The sequence below is a fragment of the Chanodichthys erythropterus genome, chromosome 22, assembly GCF_024489055.1.
Source record: "Chanodichthys erythropterus isolate Z2021 chromosome 22, ASM2448905v1, whole genome shotgun sequence".
NCBI classification, from domain to species: Eukaryota; Metazoa; Chordata; class Actinopteri; order Cypriniformes; family Xenocyprididae; genus Chanodichthys; species Chanodichthys erythropterus.
In genome coordinates this window covers 8,396,580-8,419,154 of record NC_090242.1, presented here as the reverse complement: position 1 = coordinate 8,419,154, position 22,575 = coordinate 8,396,580, and the positions used below count along the sequence as shown (strand labels likewise).

Here is a 22,575-nt window from a genome sequence, read left to right as displayed (position 1 = left end):
GGATGTTTACATTTGATTCTGAATGAGTTTGATAGTGCTCCGTGGCTAAAGCTAACATTACACACTGTTGGAGAGATTTATAAAGAATGAAGTTGTGTTTATGAATTATACAGACTGTAAGTGTTTAATAATGAAAATAGCGATGGCTCTTGTCTCCGTGAATACAGTAAGAAACGATGGTAACTTTAACCACATTTAACAGTACATTAGACACATGCTAACGAAACTTTTAGAAAAACAATTTATAAATATCACTAAAAATATCATGTTATCATGGATCATGTCAGTTATTATTGCTCCATCTGCCATTTTTCGCTGTTGTTCTTGCTTGCTTACCTAGTCTGATGATTCAGCTGTGCACAGATCCAGACGTTCTGCCCTTGTCTAATGCCTTTCATAATGTTGGGAACATGGGCTGGCATATGCAAATATTCGGGGCGTACATCCCATCTGTTACGTAACAGTCGGTGTTATTTTGAGATTCGCCTGTTGTTCTGAGGTCTTTTAAACAAATGAGATTTACACAAGAAGGAGGAAACAATGGAGTTTGAGACTCACTGTATGTCATTTCCATGTACTGAACTTTTGTTATTTGATTATGCCAAGATAAATTCAATTTTTGAATCTAGGGCACCTTTAACATGAAGAACATCCAGATAAACAAAAACACCTGAAACTAGGGTTGGACGATTAGTTATTTTTGTTCTTTTAATTTATCCTGAAGTTTTTCAGGTAAGCCTACATTAGATAAATTTAACAGTCACTTTTAAGTAATGAACAATACAGAAACTGAATAATCAAATGTAAGACTAAAACACTGCATAGTCTTCTCATGAATTAAACATACATTGATTCATATTAAAGCTACAAAAGTTATTCAGTTAAGAGCAGCGAGTGATTCTCTCTTTATCTTTTGTTGTTCGACAGACAGCAGCAGGTTTACTGTATTAGGCTGCTGTCACTTTAAGAGCTAATGCACCGATCCATCCGATTCCTTTCCCAACTGTTTATGTTCAACTAAGACATAACCGACAGTTTACACTGGCCAAGACAGGCATTCTGACATAACTGTGTGAATTTACCGTTCCAGTGCAATAAGCTGCAAAAGAGAAGTGAATTCGGGATCACATGTTATCTGAGACTCGGCTTTCTGTGTGCACGTTCAGATGTGTGAGTACAGCAACGAGTTGTTTTCCACAGCTTACTGCGCTTAACTCTTTTTAACACCAAGCAATTCATGCAAGTCTGCTATATGCATCAACCTAAAACTTTGACTTTTTGCAACTTTTTGAAATAGCCCATTAAAATCATTCAGATATGGCAATATCCATATCGCGATATGTACATTTGCAGTATTTCAATCTATCACGCAGCCCTAATGGCTACGTTCATGCACCGTTCAGTAAACGAGAGTGACAACAGTATTTAATAACCCAGCTGACATCCTTAAATTTTTCAAAACCACATTTTCAGTAAATTTATTTATTGAATTATTATAAATTATTATAAATTTCCGTTATTTAAGACTGAGTGAACTCAATGGTCAAATCATCAACGGCTGCTTTATCATTGCAAAAAGAGGTCAGTGTGAACACCTCTTAAAGTTGCAATGAAACTGAAGTAGCGACAGATTGTTTTCTTCCATATTGTGAAATACGTTCAAGTGTAACGGATTATCGAAAAACAAAAGATGTAGGGCGGCACTTGATTCTGTGCATCAGCTGTTGGGAAGTGGGCACTGCATTCAAAAGAAGAGGCAGATGATCGAGAGGTTGCAGGGGCAGGGTTTAAACAGACTAAACGACTGGAGAAGTCAAAATCAAACCATATTATTTTATCGCCAAAGATTATTCATTTAAACCCGCTGAGCCACTTAGATAATACACAAGACAACACACTTTGTTGTTTTTAAGAAAGGTCAGTTTAACCATCTTACCGAGAGTTTGTTGTCGAAGAAGAAGGCATCGAGAAGTTTGACGATGTACTGATGGTTGCAAGATGCTAAGATGTCGATCTCCACCATATAGTCCTCCAGCTCCTCCTCACTTTTGGTTTCGATCACTTTAGCTGCAGCTAGCACACCAGTTTCTTTATTCTGGGCCTGAAAGACAAACCAGTTTCTCATCAAAACACAAAGTCAGCATGATTCACATTGCTAGGCTACATCCTGTTGATATTCCTGTTCCAATCCATGCTTGTCCCTTTGGTGCGGTTAATTCACCAGGCCTCTGGGATTCTTGTTTAGCTTGCCATTAGAGCTGAAATAATGGGCATTATTGCTGTTTAACTGCACATGTAAGAAGAGGAGACACTGTGGTGCAGTCAGTGAGCTTGATGCTGTCATTGATAAAGGTTTAATGGGTCATAAGCCCAAAGTATACATTTTACGTGAGGTTTTTACACGTATGCGAGGGTCAGTGTAGAGCATGCATGGCGCAAATTTCATCACCAGAATAGTACTACCTGAATGCGCACTGAATTTCTCTTGCACTAATCAGTTGCTCCACAAGGTGGTCATTGTTTCACAGTAGAAAATTAAGCTAAAGAGACAGAACAACAACACAACAAAATACCGTAGACTGCTACAACAACAGACGTCTGCATTGAGTGAGGGGGTTACTTTAATTTAAAAGAAGCCATTTTAATTGGTCATAACTTCTGGAGAAAAATGGAGCAGACACTGGACAAAGATGAAAACTTCTAGAGTGCATGTGTTGGCTGCCTGTGTTTGTACTAAGTGTGAAGCCAAAACATTTTGATCACCCCCTGGCTGCAGTATAAGTCTTAAACCCCGCCCTCTCCATGTAATCAAATGGGATGTGAGCCAAACTAAAAAATCCAGTTGATGTTTTTTTTTTATAAGATGCTTTCTAGTTCTCATCACGCAGACGTATGCTCAAGTGTTCGATTTCCCATTAAGTTTTGGTTTTGGTTAGTTATTTGTTGCTATAAAAACCTGGTGTACAACATGATTGATAGCTGTGCTTGCGAACGAGTCTGCGGGAGCGGGAGTGTGAGCGGGACCTTGATGCCGCGGCTTCACCTCAGGATCACTACTGCACAGACTCTGGCTCCGAGTGTTACTGGGATGTTTTGGCTGCATTTTTCTACAGTGGAAAGAATCGGAGCGGCACTGTCCATCTTTTTTTACAGTCTACACTCTAAAAAATGCTGTTTTGGGTCAAATATGGACAAACCCAACCATTGGGTTAAATCTCTAAATTATTTTTTTAACCTAACAGTTGGGTTTGTCCATATTTGACCCAAAATTGGGTTGAAACAACCCAGCATTTTTTAGAGTGTATGGTTCGTGATCAAATGGAGTATATGCTTTCGACTGTACATGTATGCTAGTGTACGCTTAAAAAACAAAGTATACTTTGAGCTTTACTGGTGTTTGAAGGGGAAGAATTGAAAAAAAGCAATTTATTTTTTTATTTCAAATATCGTGCATAAATAAATCTCTGCATGGATCAAAGCTAATAATAATGTCCATGATAAAGCCAAAAAATAATTCAACTAAACATCTACTTATATATATTATATATATTAAACATCTACTTATATATATATATGTATACTTAAATAATGTGTCAAGTTTCTAGATATGTACTTTTTTAAAAGTTTCAAGTTGTATTTTTCTCCCTTATCTTGGTTGAATGATTTTTAAAAACTGTTTTATTCCAAACTTTTATACCAAACATTTTGAAAGTTTTAATTCAGTGATGTAACCATTAAGTAAAAATTATTAAAGGGCTAGTTTACAAAGAAATGAAAATTCTGTCATTAATTACTCACCCTCATGTCAAAGGGTGAGTAATTAATGTCAAATTAAGATATTTTTGATGAAATCCGATGGCTCAGTGAGGCCTCCATTGACATCAGGATAATTAACAATTCAGTGCCCAGAAAGCTACTAAAGACATATTTAAAACAGTTCATGTGACCTTAATATTAATATTATAAAGCGACGAGAATACTTTTTGTGCGCCAGAAAAACAAAATAACGACTTTATTCAACAATATCTAGTGATGGGCGATTTCAGAACACTGCTTCATGAAGCTTTATGAATCATGTTTCGAATCAGTGGTTCAGAGTGCGTATCAAACTGCCAAAGTCACGTGAACTACTGAAGTTTCAAAACACTTATGATGTAACGAAGCCTCGTTTACTGAAATCATGTGATTTTGGCGCTCCGAACCACTGATTCACTGATTCATGAAGCAGTGTTCTGAAATCATCCATCGCTAGATATTGTTGAATACAGTCACTATTTTGTTATTTTTGGAGCACAAAAAGTATTCTTATCACTTTGTAATATTAAGGTTGAACCACTGTAGTCACATGAACTGTTTTAAATATGTTTTTAGTAGCTTTCTGGGCATTGAAAAAGGGAGTGTTCTTGCTGTCAATGCAGGCCTCAACAATCAACAATATCTTAATTTGTGTTCTGAAGATGAATGAAGGTCTTTCAGATGTGAAACAACATGATGGTGAGTAATTAATGGCAGAATTTTCATTTTTGGCTGAACTAACCCTTTCACATTTTTTCTTACACCTTGAATAAATGTGAGCGCACACATATTAACAATAATTTTAATTATTTTCAAAAATATGTTAAATATTTTGCAATGTATTTTAACAAATATCATGAATGTTAAATCATAATTATGTTTCTAAAGAGTCAAACCACAGCATTTTGATCTAACCTTGTCATAAAGATCAAATGATCTAACATTTTAAGACTTCCTGACCTCGAGGGTCATGATGGAGTTGCTCTTTATGTGATATCATTTTCATTTTTTTTTTTTCTGCATTTTGATTTAGTTTTTCAAAAGCTGAGAAACTGTTTTTTTTTTAAATTAGGCCAGTTTTATCACCTTGCATGTGATATCTGACAATGCGGTGGGAAACATGTTGTGTTAGTGTGCAGCGCTAACTATTCAAGGTGGAGTCAGACGTTGTGGTTATCTGGCCGTGTTTTTAGAGGAAACTGTGTTGGCAAACCACTCAAAAGCAAGACTTCCGCTTATTTCTCAAGCATCTCAACTAAAACAAGATTTGGCTCAATAACAAAAAGCAAGACTTGTATAAATTTGACTGTGATGGTTATAATCAATAAAAATGTAATGAGAATGAAAGTAGGAGAGGTTTAGATGGCTATATACATTTTATATAAAACCAATGCTATGGTACTGTTGGTGTTTGTGGTGTTTGGTGTTTTGGGTGGTTGCTAGGGCATTACTGTGCAGTTGCTAGGGTTATGCAGAAAAGTCCCACTGCAAATGGTGCAGATGAGTCATATCCTGATGTGATGCTTGACCAAGTAAACAAAACTAACATCTTATCCTCCGTTCAATGAAATATGGGAAAAGAAACTCCACACCCTCGAATATTAAGAACCATGTCAGAATGCCTTCGCATCTTACAGAAAAACATCTTCCTTTTCATGACCATTACTTCTGTGACTAAAAACATATGGCCAAAAGATGAATGAGGGCAATATGGAGAGACGTAATGGTGTTTGCATTCTCAAAACTGAGATACGGAGCGTCAGTAAAGATTGGGTGTAGAAATTTAGAGGTGTGAAAAAAAATCAGGTGTGACAATAATTCACACGGTTTCATCTGTTTACATTAACCACATTATGAAAAATACTTCTGAAGCATTTATTTATCTTAGTTTGTGTTAATTTAGCATTACACATATATATTTTTTTTATTTAAATAAATTAAAATCAAAAATTATATCTGTTGATATATAATAATCCATGTTTAAAGCTACTTTAATCATAAAACCTTCAAACTGAATGCTTTTTTAGACTAATTCAAGCCGGGTTCACAATGTACTATTGTGATCATGATTTGGTCATCTGAGACAAATTTTGTGGGAGATTCCTCGGATCCCGGTTCTTTGATCATTAGTCACCGACAGCTGATTAATGAGCATTGACTTCAAATTCTACCTCGAATCTCTGGCCGCATCAGAAGATTCGACACACTGTGACTTCTCCTACGATAACAGTCAAATCAAAAACAAATAGGAGTACAGAACCTGATTAGTGAGACAACAGCAAACCACCGCTTGCTCAATCCACATCATCTTGAAAAGAAAACCAAAAAAAAAAAATGAAGATCAAAATAACACTAATGATTGTTTTTGTTTGCTAGCCACCATTCCTATCCCGCATGTAAATGGAGCTCACAGTCACTGAACAGATTGATGGTGTAAAACCCTGGATGAGTCCTCTCGAGCGCATCTGTTTTAACGTGTCTTGACTGCCGTACAGTCTGAGATTAATGACAACTGAGATCCGACAGACACGGCTTACAGCTTACAGTTCATACCGTCGTACAAGCAAAGAACTATTATAAATCATACAGTGTGCACCCGGCTTCAAACTTTCTAGCCAGGCTTTCTCGAGTCAACATAAAACTTACAAACAAGTTTTGCTCTCATTACTGCCTTTCATCGGTTGGACAAAAGAGAGACTGAAGATGTGACATGGCACTTGCATCATTCAAAATTTAAAATTTTGTTAATATATATTCTGAAGAAAGACAAGCATAAATAGCAATGAAAGCCAAAATGATGTATATTTACTGAGTAATGCACTATTTTGTAGAGGGGGTCAAAATGACAATGTTCACCTGAGATTTGGAGCCAAATTAGAGGGCTGTAAAAATGACTTTAGAAAGATGACAGCAGTATTATTTTATTTTTACACAGAGATTGGTAGGTCTATTAATAAAATCTGTTGACTTTATCAATCTTTGTTGCATTATATGCCAACAGTGACCGTTCAAAAATGGGAAAGAAGCACTTCTTGTGTTTTTTTCCTCAAGTTTGCATGTCTGTAACTAAAGAAGTATTAAAGATATCTTAATATCCTTTTAGGTTAAGTTTTATTTGGGCATCTTCATTTTTAAGGCCCAACGTGGTTCATTTCCAGAGATATGGAGATTTCAATGTGACTCCATGAGTAAATTGGTAAATTAAACACATATTCAATGGTCAAAAACCAAATGTGGGTCACTTTGCATACAGCTGAAACTTTTTTCTTTTAAAGAGGAACATCTGAAGAACAAATAATCTTGAAACTAAAAACATATCGCATATAATTTTGCCCCCCCTCTACAAAATAGAGGATTACGCAGTAAATATACATCCATGACATTTAATATTTTGGCTTTTTTCTTCATTTATGTATTTCTTTCACCAGGAGGAGAAAAAAAAAAAAAAAAAAAATCAGCCAGGGAAGTCTGCTTGAGTTGACTCGGAGTGACCCACTAGTGTTTGAACAGTGAAACTGAAACACACTTTCAAGTGCTCATCGCCTCAATGAAGCATAACCATAAATAAGGCCCCAAATCCACTTATATATCCATTGAGAGGATTATGGCACCTGTTCAGGCAGAAGTCAAAGCTTTCATCGGAGCTCAATATCCTGGAGGGCCATCAAAACAACACCCTGAGCAGCAACAGCAGAACAGTTTACTTTCAACCCCGTGTAATAGTTATTTCAACACACCCATAAAAAGGTACACCTCTGTTTACATCTGCTGACACTGACACCACACCTTGGAAACACTCGATGGATGATGGCATCACTGTTTTCTGCAGGACTATTTTAATAACTGATGATCTTTACAATGGAACTGAATTCAGCTGAACAATGACACTATTTTCTTTTAGAGCTGCTGTACAGCTGAAATGCATCATTGAATCATTTTCCCATTTATCACGCATGAAAAGGTACATTCACGCCATGCCGTAATTACAAGATTCCAACTTCACATCCACATAGAACTCGTAATTGCAGCTTGTAAACTGGAAATTTTGTGAGAGCTCCTACCACAAGACCGCTGTAGAGGTATTTTGCCGTCGTGTTGCTATAGGAATGAATAATTCCCAGTCCGAGGAACTGTGTTGTCATCTTGAAATTACGGCTCAGCAAAAGCATCAAGATGTCATGTGATCTACAACTAGTTACCAAAGGCTAATTGAAAGAGAAATGGACTATTTGGTAATAATTAATGATGAGAGATTATATTTACACAAATATTGAGTTCTCAATAAAGTATTATATTAAATATAGTTGCGAGCAGCAATTACAGAAAAGACCAATTACAGCCAATTCAGGCAATTTATGGTTTATTGAGCTTTTTAATGGTTATAGAGGTTGAGCCAAAAACTTTTTTTGAAATAATCTCCAATATTTAATGAACAATTCAATGGACAGCGGTGGTCCTAGAGGCAAAGTTGCTCAGAATAAGGAGTTCTACCATGTGGTATGAATGTTGTGGGCGTGTGTGAAAAATTGCGTGATACAGGATCCTTTACGCCCAAGAATAATGCCAAGGCCTTCCCCGGTGACCGACTTCTTTCAAATTTCTCACAGAACTCTTGGGATGTGAGTAAAACAGGCCCAGGGTTTCTTTCCGATTAGCCTCCATTAAAGGATTAGTCCACTTTTAAATAAAATTTTCCTGATAATTTACTCACCTGCATGTCATCCAAGATGTTCATGTCCTTCTTTCTTCAGTCAAAAAGAAATAAGGGTTTTTAATGAAAACATTCAAGGATTATTCTCCTTATAGTGGACTTCAATGGGCACCAAACAGTTGAAGGTCAAAATGTCAGTTTCAGTGCAGCTTCAAAGAGCTTTAAACGATACCAGACGAGGAATAAGAGTCTTATCTAGAGAAACGATCTGTCATTTTTGAAAAAAAAAATACAACTGTATATGCTTTATAAACATATTATCGCCTTCCGCTTTCCGCATTCTTCAAAACGCTTACGCTGTATGTCCTACACCTTCCCTATTCTACTTACGGAACGAACGCAGTAGAATAGGGAAGGCGTAGGACATATAGCATAAGTGTTTTGAAGAATGCGGAAGCACGTGCAAGGCGATCATCTGTTTATAAAGCATATACAGTTGAAAAGGAGAATAATCCTGGAATGTTTTCATCAAAAACCTTCATTTCTTTTCCACTGAAGAAAGAAAGACATGAACATCTTCTTGGATGACATGGGGGTGAGTAAATCATCAGGAAGAGTTTATTTAAAAGTGGACTAATCCTTTAACCTTGTCTGAAAGCTGCTCAAATTTCATTGGCCGATGGCAGACATGTTTTTTGAGATACGTCAATGTCCTCAAACACAATCATGGCACCTTGGATAAAGACACTGCATGCCAATTTTCAAGTCGATTGGACTAACAGTGAAGTAATTATAGCAGTTTTCATGTTTTTTTGCTATTATAGCTCCACCAAGTGGCCAGTCGCAGCATCCTTTTTTACACGACTACAGAATCAGCTCTTACATAGGTGAGCTGAGTTTGGTGAAAATATCTCATTCCATTCATGAGTTATAGCCTTTTAGTACAAGTGGCTCCACCCATTTTAAACGTTTTGGTTGCCCTTGGGGGCAGTGAATAAAAATTTTTAGCATTTTTGATAATTATTGACTATCAAATGGAGAATCTCGTTGAACTGCTTTGGTTTCGATTTGGCCAAAAGTAGCTTTTTCAAAAAATACAGAGAATTTCACCACGATGAGCACATCTGAGGCATGCATTTCTTGACCCAAGGATTCCAAAGACATAAGACATATTTATGTGCAAGCACCACTGTAGTCGTAATTAACTGCCTTAAAGAGATAAGGAGACTAATAAAAAAAGATACTAGATCAGTTTGAAGGTGTTGAAGCATTGTTCTAAGGTTATTAACCTTACATTCTTACACAAGTAAGAGTAACCTTGTGCGTCAAACAATATTATCTTTACGCACAAGCTAAGCCTTGGACTCATTTGTCACTATCATTGCATTTATTATGATAAATGGGGCCAATTTCACAACAATTCAATGACCAAATGAAACTATTTCTAAAGAGCTGCATGACAAATACAAACACACTTATGTACAATTATCACCCTGTCTTAAAGTTCAGCACAATGACTCAAATGGTTTCAATGAATTGGGTGGCAACTGCAAAACTACAAATAGTAATGGACAGAAACAATGAGGCCTCAACTAGATCCTCAATGTGTAGTTTAGCTAATATGCAGAATATGTTCATCTCCGCCCACAGAGAAGATGCTCTTATCAATGCACAGCCAACAGCACTGAACACTGGTGATTAGCAGACCTACGCCAGAAACACGTGATTTCATCTCAAACTTTACTCTGAAGAACCACAACCATGAGATACACATGTCAAACTTTACCCCTGACAGGTTGCTGTTCACACGGCAGCCATGTGCTTCCACACGGGTTTCATCAATAATTAACAATCAAAGAGCGACTCAGCATTAACTAACTGAAATACCATGAGAAAACAGACACTTCACTCCTCTCTAAAAGAATCCAACTGAATTGCAACCAGATCCATATTCAATCAGTGAAAGACATCTGCAAATATTTGAATTCCTTAATAAATTGTGTGACATATCTGAAATTTGGCCATGATTTGACTGAATTCAAATCTGTTATTTTGGTGTGATTCACAATTTTGGTCACAGTTTAGATTAGGGTTCAATTCTCACTTTTATCTAACTATTAACTATGACTTTTGCCTCAATAAACTCCCAATTACTGCTTATTAATAGTTAGGGTAGTTGTTAAGTTTAGGTATTGGGTAGGATTGAGGGATATAGGTCATGCAGAATAAGACATGAATATGTGATTTATTAGTTCTCATAAACAGCCAATATCCTAATAATATGAATGCTAATAAGCAAATAGTTAATAGTGAGAATTGGAGCCTAAACTAAAGTGTTATTCCAATTATGTAATCATGTAATAGTGTTTTTTTGGAATTATTTTGGGGAAGATTAAAAAAAATAAACAAATGATCTGGCATTACCGCCTTCTATATTCAAGTTACGAAGAATGTGTAAACTGGCGTCGCATCAGTTGAATAGGGAAGGTGTAGGATGTAGTGTAAGCTTTTTGAACTGCAAGAGTTTCTTCACACGCCGAATACAGAAGGCGGTCTGGTGGAAGCAAGATATTTTACTTCATAAATTGTTAAAGGTGCCCTAGAACTTTTTAAAAAAAGATGTAATATAAGTGTAAGGTGTCCCCTGAATGTGTCTGTGAAGTTTTAGCTCAAAATACTTTTTTTTAACTGCCTATTTTGAGGCATCATTATAAATGAGCAGATTCAGGGCTACTGGCCCTTTAATTCTCGTGATCCACGCCCACAGAGCTCGCGCTTGCCTTAAACAGCATAAACAAAGTTTACACAGCTAATATAACCCTCAAATGGATCTTTACAAAGTGTTTGTCATGCATGCGTCGGATTATGTGAGTATTGTATACTGTTATATTGTTAACATTGATTCTGAATGATTTTGAGGCTATGCACTGTGGCTAACGGCTAATGCTACACTGTTGGAGAGATTTATAAAGAATGAAGTTGTGTTTATGAATTATACAGACTGCAAGTGTTTAAAAATGAAAATAGCGACGGCTCTCTTGTCTACGTGAATACAGTAATAAACGATGGTAACTTTAACCACGTTTAACAGTACATTAGCAACATGCTAACGAAACATTTAGAAAGACAATTTACAAATATCACTAAAAATATCATGATATTATGGATCATGTCAGTTATTATTGCTCCATCTGCCATTTTTCGCTGTTGTTCTTGCTTGCTTACCTAGTCTGATGATTCAGCTGTGCACAGATCCAGACGTTCCGCCGTTGTCTAATGCCTTTCATAATGTTGGGATCATGGGCTGGCATGTGCAAATATTGGGGCGTACATATTAATGATCCTGACTGTTACGTAACAGTCGGTGTTATGTTGAGATTCGCCTGTTCTTCAGAAGTCTTTTAAACAAATGAGATTTATATAAAAAGGAGGAAACAATGGAGTTTGAGACTCACTGTATGTCATTTCCTTGTACTGAACTCTTGTTATTTGACTATGCCAAGATAAATTCAATTTTTCATTCGAGGGCACCTTTAAATATGTGTTTTTTTTTGTTTTGTTTTTTACATAAACACATTGCTTAACTTCAAAAGGCCTTTATGAACCCTGTTCACTGCTATTATAAAGCTCGGATGTGTCAGGATATGTATTAATATATCTCCAATTGTGTTCATCAGAAAGAAGAAAGTCATATTCACCTAGGATGGCTTGAGAGTAAGAAAAGCTTGGGCTAATTTTCATTTGAAAGTGAACTAATCCTTTAAGAGCGAATGCACTGATCCAATATACTGTTGTGTTTTCTTTCTCAGCTGTTTATGTTCATGTAAGACAAGAATGACTGCATTTATTTGCAAAGACATGGTCACTTTGACACACAAGTATGTGTATTTAACCATTCAAGCCCAATTAGGTGGTAAAGAGAACTCAGTTCAGTACTAACACGCTCAGCAGTGGCTTCATGTGTGCGCAGATCTCAAAACCATGGCTGTGTCTGAAATCATCTCTATACCATTAAATAGGGCACTATTTGAGGGAACAGCCATTTGTAATGGTGTCCGAAAAACAATAGTGGACATTATCGACGTTTGACCAGAAGATGGCGCCCGCAGCTGAATCATCCATCCATACATTTTCCAAACCGCTGGTCCAATGTGGGTACAGTCAAAGACTATAGAATAACACAAGATGCGTCACTCGTATTGTTTAAATTGGAGAAAGTGTAACGCGCAATATGGCGGAATAAGTCCCGCCTTCTAAATAAGAGCCAATCACCACTGGTAAAGTCATCGCGTCACTGCAGCAGCCGTTAGAAGCACCGGTTTCTATAGAAACAGTCAGACGCGCGCCTCCGAAATGAGGCACAAGAGTTTTTTTAGGACTTAAGACTTCGAGAATTTGATGTTTCCCATTCAAAAGATAGGGTAGAAATTCCTTTTTAATTGATTATTACATTGTTTAATTTATACATAGTTTCCATGACAGAGTTCAAGATAAATCGTAACAGCAAACACAAGCTATGCAAATGCGGCAGCGCTTCCGACGCACTCGGTGTCCGAATTCACTCACTCGTTTTTATTCACTCCTTCAAATGAACTATTTTAGTGAACTAATGTAGGGTACAGTGAAAGAGGGTATAGGGGGCAATTTCGGACACAGTTGTCTTTAACTGCTTACTGCCCTTCAATGGTTTAAAATAACTTGAATTTAAACCGCAATGCTTAAAAACGCATGCAAATGATAAGTGTAATCGCATTGACAAATTTAATCATGTCAACCAGTATATCGCCCACCACTAGCGAGAGGTGAGAATTACCAATTTTTTGCACTAAAATGTTCATCTTTAAACACTAATTCTGTGAAATGGGTGTCTGAAATAATTATGATTAGCTATTAGTTATGTTGTTAAGCCCTAAAATATGTTGTTCTTGTTGTATTGACAGTCATTCTTGAGTAATTGTGATACCTCGAGGATGAGGAAGTATTGTACATCGTCTAAAGTGCAAATATATAACAGTATAGATAGTTTTGTTGATTAAAATGAGAGTGTTCTCACTTTATTTCATCACATCTCTCGCTGTCAGTGTAGAGGTGCAAGTAAAAATCCCCTGTACGAGTTCACAGGATGTAGTTTCATAGAGCCACGTGTTTCAACAGGTCCAGGGGAAAAACAAATCAACAGTAGAAGGTTTAGGAGTTTGATGGCTGATTTGAGATTTCATGAAGATTAATTTACCTAACAAAGACTGATATAAGCAGCAGTCGGAGAAACTGTTTGGGCTTCTACACTTAAAGCTCGACCAGATGATCAGAGCCATAAGATATTTTGTATTGTTATTAGCACAGCGTTTTCATTGAGTCAGATGAGTCTGAGGTCACAAATCACAAATGTGCACAAACCTTCATATTATGTGCATGTATTATGAGAATTACAGTATTACTGGACGGCTCCACTGTGAAAGCTGTCTTTATTGAGGTTGTATTTAACCCCAGTCAACCTGGTAAGAGGGTTACAGTGTCCGCTTGAAACGCCCTAGAGTTCACAGCACTCTGTTGGGGACAAAAGGCAAATTCAGCGTTTCCTACACGAGGGTTCCTCTCCGCCTATCGAAACTGCAGCACATTCCTGCATCTTCCTACACAGTGACTCTGAGTGGCCCCTGAGGGCCCGAGGCTGAACGCATGTGACCTGTCAGGGCATCGCGAGTGCCATTAACTGGAGCAGTAATTGAGTTATCAGTTAGTCAAGACGGCTTTATTAAAAGGTAATAACAGCCTAAATGAACGCATCACTTCATGACGCTGTAACGCGTATCACAACACATGTCAGTACATGAAATACTGAGTCGCTTTCTAAACCATCCAGTCAAGTGTGCACAAGTCTTATCTCCTGATTTTCATAAGGGTTCTTCTCACAATTCAAATAAACACAATGTTGGCACTAATACATAAATCAAGAGTTATATGACAGAAAAGATCATGGGTAGTTGTTTTGTATACGTTTTAGACTAGAAAGTGAAACACAGTGAGTGCATTCGTGACCCTGAACCACGAAACCAGCCATAAGGGTCCATTTTTTAAATTCAATTCTGATTTATACATCATCTGAAAGCTGAATAAATACACTTTCCATTGATGTATGGTTTATTAGGATAGGACAATATTTTGCTGAGATACAAAATCTGGAATCTGAGGGTGCAAAAAAAATTTAATATTGAGAAAATTACTTTTAAAGTTGTCCAAATGAAGTCTTTAGCAATGCATATCCACTCACAAAAATACATTTTTGATATAGGAAATTTACAAAATATCTTTATGGAACATGATCTTTACTTAATATCATAATGATTTTTGACATATACAACAATATATAATTGTATAAAGTATTCTTGAACTGACCAAAGTGTGTAAAGGGAGAAGGTTGCATTAAAAACATACAATTTAACATTAAAATGTGATGCATTTCAAGCAATTACATCTGAAGTAACACTACAATAAGGTTCATTCGTTAACTACATTAGTTAACTAATAATGAACTGCACTTCTACAGCATTTATTAATCTTTCTTAATGTTAATTTAACTAACATTAACAAAGATTAACAAATACAGTATCAAATGTATTGCTAGTGGTTAGTTCATGTTAATTAATACATGAATTACTAATGAGACCTTAATGTAAAGTGTTACCGAAAAATTAATAGTAATTCCTTCCTTTATTTTTCGAGGGAAAAGTAATTAAATAGCAGTAATTAATTACACCCAACACTGAATTCTATAGCACAACAGGTTAAAGCACAACAGGTTGCCAATTACGAGAACTTCTCAAAATCCTACTATGCTGAAGGTTTGGTTTATGAATATTAAGTACAAAAAAATGACGTTCACCAAGCAGGCCTAACTGATTGGCTGAAAGACCACTAGTTGTAAGCGGGTGCGCTAGTTAGCTGGCTAATCAACGCGTCTGGTTAAGGCCAGGCTTATGAATATTAATTAGGATAGAACGGAAGGCTACGAAGCGGCGTCAACATGATACGGTAATATTCATGAACTCAATCTTTACCATAGTAGAAGTCGTAGTTTCGTTTCGCGGTCTGTCTAACATGTTTATTAACATCCGAACTCACCTTATAAACTTTACCGAAAGCACCATCGCCCAGTTCCCCGATAATTTCCCACATGTCGTTCGGATTTACATCCCGGTGAACGTGCTCGTACTGCTTGGTTTTCTTCTTGATGTCAATCGCAGGAAATCTGATCATCTTGCTGAATTTTGCGAAAGCCATTTTAAAATAATAGAGGTCCGCTCAAATGCTAAAAAAACAATGATGATGTAGTTGTAGATGATGAATTAGTTGACTTCAGAAAAAACTAAAGCGTCTAGGCTGAAAATTATCCGGCACGCCACAGAAAACAGACATCTTCATCACTTAGGAAAAAAATAAAATAACTTCAAATGGTAAAAGACTTCTTCAGCTCCATCCATGAGAAAACATCCACCGTCAGAGGCGAGAGAAACACTCGTGTTCACCTGTTCACTCACTGCTGTTGTGTGTGCGAGCCACAGAGCCACGCCCACTGCACTCGACTATCATGGGAGTTGTAGTTTTTAAAGTTCGTTATAAAGCAATTTATGCATTTAATTAATCTTAATCTTTGTATTTAATAATGTTACTGTGATCATTTAATCAAGACGCACACAAAAAACAGTACTGATAAAATATGAAAAAGCCTGAGTTAAAAAAGAAAAAAACTGCTGCACACATCCCCCACCTTGTGGTGAATTTGTAGTACAATTTTTTTTTATTTATTTAGAATAGAAAACACGTCATTATGGCATATTAAAATATACTGTATATAACAACACTTTATATAGTGAATATAAAACAACATTTAAAACAATAAACATTTAAAAGGTTACAAATAAAGATTTTTTGTCACATCACAACATGTTTGTGAAATGTATATGTAGTCAATGATGTGATATCTCTTTTTTCCAGATGTGAAAATACATAAAAATGCCATTCATAAATATTCAATGATGTTTTGAATTTATTATTTGTGGGTCTTAAAGTGAAGTCAAGGGAAAAACTTTAGCAGCCATTTTGTAATATTATTCCTATCAAAGAAGTGAATTTTGTAATATTAATTATATATATATATATATATATATATATATATATATATATATATATATATATATATATATATATATATTATATATACTTTTTACTTTTGACCTAACTAGATTACTTTTGAAGTGCATTAAACATCACATTATGTCATATCAAAATATACTGTATATAACAACACTTTATATAGAATATAGTGAATATAAAACAACATTTAAAACAATAAACATTTAAAAAGTTACAAAAAGATTTTTTTTTTATCACAGCACTGCAATATTAGATATGTTTGTGAAATGTAGGCCTACGCTAACATATATGTAGTCAATGATTTGATATTTCTTTTTTTCCAGATGTTTAGTTATTTGAAAATACATAAAAATGCCATTCATAAATATTCATTGATGTTTTGAATTTATTGTTTGTGGGTGGTAAAGTAAAGTCAAGAGAACAACTTTAGCAGCCATTTTGTAATATTATTCCTATCAAAGAAGAAGTGAATATTTGTTTTTGAAGACTTCAGATGCAAAAGCCTCTAAGCGCCATCTGACATTTTCTTCTAAAATTAGCATTTTTATCAAGCTTGTATGTTTATGTTCAGTTATTTCACTGTAATGGCAATAAAAAAGGAAATTACTGAACCTAAACATACGAGCTTGATAAAATTGCTCATTTTAGGCTTTTGCATCTGAAGTCTTATTATATTTGAAAAATATTTTGTTCATCAAATCAAAGTCAGTGTCATAACAAAAAAATTAACTTAGTAAAGTAATCCATTACATTACACAATTAAGGCAATATAATCTGACTACTTTTAGATTACTTTTGGATTACTTTTGACCTAACTAGATTAATTTTAGATTACTTTTGGATTACTTTTGGCCTGACTAGATTACTTTTGGATTACTTTTGACCTAACTAGATTACTTTTAGATTGCTTTTGGATTGCTTTAGACCTAACTAGATTACATTTGGATTACTTTTGACCTAACTAGATTACTTTTAGATTACTTTTGGATTACTTTTGACCTAACTAGATTACTTTTAGATTACTTTTGGATTACTTTTGACCTAACTAGATTAATTTTAGATTACTTTTGGATTACTTTTGGCCTGACTAGATTACTTTTGGATTACTTTTGACCTAACTAGATTACTTTTAGATTGCTTTTGGATTGCTTTAGACCTAACTAGATTACATTTGGATTACTTTTGACCTAACTAGATTACTTTTAGATTACTTTTGGATTACTTTTGACCTAACTAGATTACTTCTGAAGTGCATTAAACATCACATTTCGTCAGGGTTTCATTGACTGGGGTTAGTGATGGAGCTGCAGGAGTTTAATGAAAAAATATTAATTAAAACATAAAAAGTTGAAATCAAAATAAAAAATCATTTTAAAATATTTGTGCGTACTTTCACAAAACGACAAGACTTTCTGAATGTATATAAGCAATATGCTTTTTTAGAAAGGAAAATGTAAAACATGAAAAAGAAGAATTGGGGAGAATCAATAAATTATGAATTAATTGTGAATAATATGTAATCATGTAGTCAATAAAAAAGTAACTGTAGGCTGATTACAAGTATTTTAAAATGTAATATAATCTAATTACAAGAAATAGGATATTTGGAATGTGATTATGTAATCCAGATTACTACCAGCTCTGCCGATGTACAAGATGCTATTTTACTACCATGTGATAAAAACATTAAAACATTGAAAACAATTTTTTGAAAAACCTAAAATCATGATTATGATTTCAGAAAAGTTTTACTTTTTACTTCTTTAAAAACTTTTAAACAATAAAAAAAAAAAATGCTGAAGTGGTATAAATGCTTTTCAAAACTGCTGATTATGAATAACATCTGTTACCACAATGAATAATGGGCTCTTTACGATCTTTATACAATCATCCTCCAAACTCCCTCCAGTGATTTCAGCCTCTCCATCCTCTGCGCTGTAATACTTCACAGTTATCATAGGTAAAAACCAAGTCCTGGAACAGATAAACAGCTTTTTCAGGCACACAATTATAGCAAGGGCACACCCAAACAAAACTGTAAAAAAAAAAAAAAAAGTGTATAAAATAATTGAACTGAAAATAATTAAAAAAAAAACTGGGTCACACTTTATAATAGGTGTCCTTAACTACGTCAAAAATAAGTACAGTGTTCTAGTTGTGTTGATGTTGTGTTGTGAAACACTGCTATTAGAGGTGGATATGGGTAGGGTTAGGAACAGGTTTGCTGGTATGGGTAAAATGCCGGGTTAAAAACAACTTAAGTTGGGTTGAAAATGGACAAACCCAGTGACTGGGTTGGAAATTAAAAATCAGGCACATAATTACTAGAGGCAACAATAATAATCAAAAGGTGAACATTTATTAATAAGCAATTTAATAAATGTTTATGGTTTAATTATTATTCATTAAACATATTAATAAATGTTAATTTCCAACATATTCATTTTAATATTAACATATTCATTTTAAGTGAGCAATACAGTAATTTTTAAATAATAGTTGTGTTAAATAAAACTACCCAGCAGGTTGGGTCAAACATTTAACCCAGTTGCTGGGTTTGTACATTTTCAACCCAACTTGGGTTGTTTTCAACCCAGCATTTTGAGTGAGTTAAGGTGTAAGGGAAGATAAATCCTGTAATTACAGGTATTTTTTTTAAATACAAGCACATTGTAAAAACATATGTGAACAATAAGTGTATTGTATCAAATTATTAACTTAAATGTTAGTACACAGTCGTTAACGGCACCTAATATAAAGTGTGACCAAAAATTGATACAAATATAGGCCTACTGTATATGTAAAATAAATGCTTGACCTACCCCATGACATTTTTGTGATATAATGATATAGAGTTGTCTAATCACAGCAGATAGGCTTTGCACTTTCCTGTTGTACGAACATCGGCGTTCTCTCATGCCGCCCAGCAGAGACAGGTAAGTGTTCATCGTGGACATTACACAAGCGTTCTGTCAGCACAAACAATATATGATTGACAATACAGGGCATTTAACATCTTTTGTGGCAGACATGTAATGGGGGGTGGGAGGAATGTGCTTAATTGTATTCAAAAAGATCACTCGTAAGAGCGTCATTCATCTAAAAACGCTTGACGCAGTGCTCGGGAATGGTTTGGCAGAATGTGAGGGTCTCGAGACTCATGCTTTTGGGATGTGATGCAATTATGGAAGGCCAAAAGGTTCAAAAACATATGAATTTTAACATGTGAAAAATCAGTGCGTGATATATATAGGCTACATATTCAACATGTATTTAACACATGAAATATATGTGAAATACACGTATTTTACGTGTTGTTGACGAGTCAAAATTCACATGTTTTTGAACCTTTTGGCCTTCCATATGTAATAACACCAATAACGAACAAATTAAACAGTCCGCACAGGGGTGTCAAACATATGGCCCAAAAAGGTGTCCAAGGATGATTTGAACTATAATAAGAAAAATAGAGATGCACTAGTCCACTGGTCATAAATCCAAACTTTTTTTAGTTTTATTTTGGTCAATCTTTATTCCCGGCTTGCAAACAGAGTGCTTTGAAATAATTTCCCAAAATTTCTTTTGTGTGGAAATATTTGCAATGTATGTGAAAAGGATGTAAACGCAGGCACACACTGAATACAGACACAAAGAGGAGAACAGACGCGCCAGCAGAGAAAATACTCTAAGATGCACTCTAAAAGCTCACTGTTTGCGAAAAATAGGAAGAATAATATAAATATCAAATTGGGGTTGATATGAATGTATTTCTAAAGGGACCTGTCTTCAGAAAAGTTTTGATGGCTTTTCCTCTCATTTCCGGTAAAGTAGTAGCCTATTTATAAACACAGCCCTGCTTTATGTATAGAGGTAACCATGGAAACACTATATCACTGCAGTTCCATAAGCGCCACCTACTGTAAGAGAGTGAGATTCGCATTTCATTCAGTCCTTCTGCTGATTTTGTTTTGTGCAGGTGTCTTATATAAGTTCACAGAGCTAAAGTCAGACCATGCTGTTTTTGCTGTTAATGTTGAAATTGTACAATAATTTAAATTAAAAACAACTGATCATGCTCATGTGCATAACATCTTTTTTGGGATTGTGATAAAAATCCAGTGTTTGCCTCTAATATCAAAGAGCTACACATATTTTTTTAAACAAATAAACAACAAATAAATTTGCTTAAAAAAAAGAAAATCTGAAACCATATCAGAATTGGCCAATTTGCTTCTAAAAAAAATTGGAATTGGCCAGAAAAAAAATCAAAATAGCTGCATCACTAATATTTAAAAAAGCATTATTTTAAAAATCTAAAAAAAATTTCACTGTAAAAACAAATGTAGTTTTAAAGAGCAGTGCACTAATTTTCTTGCAAATTAATTTGTTGTTTATATGGTTAATATTTATGCAACTATCAGTGCACTAAGGGTTTTTGTTTTTTAATTAATTTGACCCGCACATGGTTATTTTTTTTCATTCCGGCCCTTAACCTAAAACGAGTTTGACACCCCTGGTCTAGTGTGCGTTTGCATAAAAAAAAAAAATGGAAAAGTAGCGCATTGGAAAAGAAAATGTGTTCTGTGTGCACGGCCCATAAGTTTATTATAATTACTTGCTTTTGAGGAGGAATCTGATCCAGATATGAGATTCTGAATTTACTTACAATTTGTGTGTCAACATTATTTTACATTACAAGCAAGCTTTATCTCTCAAATGTCGAATTAACGGTCATTTACATGAACTTACATGAACGTCGATGTACAGGTCGGGCAGGTGAGCTGCACATCTAAACTGCAACATAAAGCACAAGAAAAACATCAGTGTTTTTGTCATGGCATTGTTGTACTCACCTCAATTCAATCTGATAGACTTACAGTGTCGTGGTCTTTTTTAATTTCCGCCGCTCTTTGAGTGATCTCTTTACCCATGTTCAGCACTTTAGTGTAACAGGTCGGTGGTATGGGGAACGGCTGAGCCCAAACCACGGGCACCAGAACCAGAACCAGAAGCAGAGATGTGTGTGCAAGCATGCTGTCTGCTCCCTGTGAACAACACTGCTCTCTGTGCGCTGCATTTATACACTGCAAATTCAAACATGCTGTGTTCATTACCAAACATGACATGATATATGAATCAATTAGCCTGGAATTCCCATCATTGTCTTATCCAAGTTGTTGCTTGCGGTTGCTCATAAGTGTTGTCAGAATATCCCACGGTATGCAGCAGTGTCTACAAGTACACAAAACTATTTTAAAACAATGATAATTGTAAACAACAAAATAAACACGAATTATTTCTATATTTAGCACCACAAAAATGCTTTGCACAAATTGCAGCCAACAATTTTGCCCCAATAAAGATGACAGCAGTGCCAATGAACAACAGATTGAGATTCAATACTGCTGTCTTGTATAGTGTTTGTAAGTGTACTTTTATATGTATTAATTATTGCATAAAAAGTTATTTTCACCACAGAATACTTTCAAATACAGTACATCAGTGAAGGTGTGGTGGAAATGACATTCATTAGGTAAAAATATGAATGAATGAAGGAGGGAATGAATGATCACTCTTCAACTACAAGTGATCGGGACCATTATTTTAAAGTGAAAAACTTTTTTTTCCACTTTAAAATAATGGTCCTGATGGTCCTAGCAGTTCTTGCAAAGTGACTGGGTAACACTTGAGTAATAATTAGGGATGCATTTTATAACCACGTTTAGAGTAAAAAAGATTTCATATCTCAGACAAAGTGAGGCCTTCATCGCCAGCGAGATAATTAACACTTTCAGATGCCCAGAAAGCTACTAAAGACATATTTAAATCAGTTCATGTGACTACAGTGGTTCAACTTTAATGTTTTGAAGTGACGAGAATACTTTTTGTGCGCCAAAAAAACTAAATAATGACTTTGTTCAACAATATCTAGTGATGGGCGATCTCAGAACACTGCTTCAGTCGAATCTTTTGTT

General features: G+C 35.2%; 2 protein-coding genes across 2 annotated transcripts in view; both read right to left on the bottom strand.

Moving 5' to 3' along the window:
* Positions 1-16,032, bottom strand: part of stk10 (serine/threonine kinase 10) — a 67,521-nt gene extending 51,489 nt beyond the window's left edge. The window contains exons 1-2 of the mRNA XM_067376377.1: positions 15,569-16,032; positions 1,937-2,101 (exon numbers count right to left, since the gene is read on the bottom strand). Of these exons, the coding sequence (XP_067232478.1) occupies positions 1,937-2,101; positions 15,569-15,727 (324 nt within the window). The 5' untranslated portion in view covers positions 15,728-16,032. The remainder of the gene's footprint in view (positions 1-1,936; positions 2,102-15,568) is intronic.
* Positions 16,033-16,691: 659 nt separating this feature from the next.
* On the bottom strand, positions 16,692-22,081 carry zmp:0000001268 (CYTL1 domain-containing protein). The gene is made up of 4 exons (XM_067376664.1): positions 21,478-22,081; positions 21,350-21,394; positions 19,423-19,569; positions 16,692-18,574 (listed from the first exon to the last, which is right to left on the bottom strand). The coding sequence occupies exons 1-4, from the start codon at positions 21,724-21,726 to the stop codon at positions 18,515-18,517; spliced, it is 501 nt and encodes a 166-aa protein (XP_067232765.1). The 5' UTR covers positions 21,727-22,081; the 3' UTR covers positions 16,692-18,514.
* Between the last annotated feature and the right edge of the window lie 494 nt (positions 22,082-22,575).